This window comes from Buceros rhinoceros, unplaced genomic scaffold (genome assembly GCF_000710305.1).
Source record: "Buceros rhinoceros silvestris isolate BGI_N320 unplaced genomic scaffold, ASM71030v1 scaffold7787, whole genome shotgun sequence".
Lineage (NCBI taxonomy): Eukaryota > Metazoa > Chordata > Aves > Bucerotiformes > Bucerotidae > Buceros > Buceros rhinoceros.
The window spans coordinates 72,177-74,553 of NW_010421551.1; the positions used below are offsets into that span (position 1 = coordinate 72,177).

The 2,377-nt window shown below is 40.3% G+C and overlaps 1 protein-coding gene across 1 annotated transcript in view; it reads right to left on the reverse strand.

Annotated features, from left to right (window-relative positions):
• Positions 1-829, reverse strand: part of VMA21 (VMA21 vacuolar H+-ATPase homolog (S. cerevisiae)) — a gene marked incomplete at its 5' end in the record, with an annotated part of 2,288 nt that extends 1,459 nt beyond the window's left edge. Inside the window, one exon of the mRNA XM_010139703.1 lies at positions 654-829. Within this exon, the coding sequence (XP_010138005.1) occupies positions 654-829 (176 nt within the window). The remainder of the gene's footprint in view (positions 1-653) is intronic.
• Positions 830-2,377: the final 1,548 nt, after the last annotated feature.

A 2,377-nucleotide genomic window follows, 5' to 3' on the forward strand; every position in this document is an offset into this window, starting at 1 on the left:
CTGCTTTCTCCCCCCCCACCTCCCCACTTTTGGAGATGCTTTTCTCCTGCAGCATTAGGAAGTTAAAGCCTTGCAGCATCAAGGCTAGAACATGGATGGTTGTTAGCAGTTTGGCAGAACTGTTCCAAACAAACAGCTAAAATCTCTCTCTCTCTTTTTTTTTTTTTTCCTCTTCTTTTTTTAATTAAAAGAAAGCTTACAAGCAACCACATTCAATATCTGAAACTGGGGATATGACTTAACTGGCTTACACATACAAATGCAAGTATGTTTTAAAAACAAAAATAATAAACCCAGTAAACAACATTATTCTGTCCTGAATACACAATTATTTTACTACAATTCCCTGATAATTCTGATAAAAGTCTGCTGCAAGGTGGCGTTAGATACCTTTTAGGAAAGGAGAATGATGCACCTGTAGACTACAGAAACTACTGTATAACAAACAACACATACTAGGCTGCAGACCACAATGCCGGGAAGGATGCATCGACCATTTATATAATTTTCTCTTTTAATTAGACATTACAAGGCCTTTAGTCTGCATAAGGAAACAAATATTCATAACAGGAAGAAGAACAAGATGCTATTAGAGGATTGTGCGTTTCCTCTTTTTTTGTAACAGTAATGCTAATCGGCAGAAGCAGAATTACCTTCAAATACATAAGCCTTTGATGAAAAATACAGCCCAACAGGTAATGTAATCATTAGAGCTGTGAAGAACAGAAGTGTTCTTAAAGTTGATGTTAATGAACCCTCATTTCTGAAATAAATAAGAAAAGTTACACGCAAAAGAGTCACAATACGTATGTATGAAACAGGGCAAGAACTTGTCCCACACAGAAGCCAATACTTTTTAAGAACTGAGTACATTTATCATTTGGAAGTGGTAAAGACCTGGAGTAAGCATTTGTTGGCTGCAAAAGGAAAATGGCAGTATTCAAAACGATGTAACGATTCTGCCAGTCAAAAGCTCACAAACAAGATTAAAGACAGTCCTTAGAGTTTTCCCTGTTACAGCTTCGCAAGCATTAACAACATAGGGGGGTTACGTTAATATGTCTATCTGTGTATTACTACATAATTATTAAATGTCTAACATTAGACACACATGCACTTGTCATAAGACAGTATTCTGCATTACAACTTGCCAAGTTCCCTCTTTCTGAATTTGAATAAATGACTAAACATCTCGGAAAATGACAATCCTATAGCTCAGGATAGAGGGAAGTTCGCAGAACGACTTTGCTTACTGCTGGCAGTGAAGTTCCTGTTTATTAGGTATTGTTCCTCTATTTAAAATAATTTCTCAGTTTCCACTGAGAAAGTTGGAGTAATTGTAGGAATAACAGGAACACAGGAGTTGATACACCAAAACATTAGTAACTTTTTTTGCCTTCACAGACCTAAACCTAGAAGACCTTGAGCAAGAGAATCACAATGAAGGACTATGTACTTGGTAAGGTCTCCCTGAACTTGATCTGCTTTTCCATCTACAAAACACCACATACAGCTTGTTTTTGTATGTGCTTCCACCAGTTTTCGCTTGCTCTGCTTGGCTGACAATGTTATTTTAATGTTGAAGTAAACACATAAGCCAAGCGATACCCTTCTGACTTTCAAAGACTAGAAGATTCAATGGCCTGTGTCCTCAAGGTTCTGAGACACGAATATGTAGAAAACCAATTCAGGTCAGGGACATCCAGTTCTTAAACCTCCCAGGCACCTCCACAACAATTTTTGTGTAAGTAGTTTCAAAAAGTTCTATCAAGAAATACCTGTGCCATAGTATATTGCTTGAAATCACATTTTATCCTTGACATTCCTTTGGAAAAAATAAGTGCAAGTGGGGAAAAAAAATAACCTCATCCTCTGACAGTCATCAAAAACCAGCGATGTGCAGCCATGCACCTTTCACGCTCAAGCCCACAGCATTTTTTTCCTGATCATGTACTGCCAGACATTCAGGTAGTACATCAAATAGTGAAGACATTATAAAGCTTTTCTCAAGGTCTGTCGGGGTGGAAAGCATAACCCCATTCAAACCTTCCCTACAGAAATTAAAAACTATTCTCGATTTAACACCTACCCAGAGAGGAATAAGATGACCACAGTTACAAAGCCCACTGCTGACAAATATTTTTCTTACCCTGACATACTTTCACCATCTCCCTACGCCGCAGACCCAAACATTCGTGTACAGCACCACCCCTATCAGAGCGCTTTTAACTGCAGGCCAGCCTCCACGCCCGGGTTCGGGGCTGCCCACGGTTACGCAGCGCGGCCAAGGCAAACCCGGGGTCTCTCCCAACCCTCAGGCTCCTCCTGGCCCAAGCTGTCGCTCCCCGCGTCTCGACAACGGCGCGGGAGGGCGGAC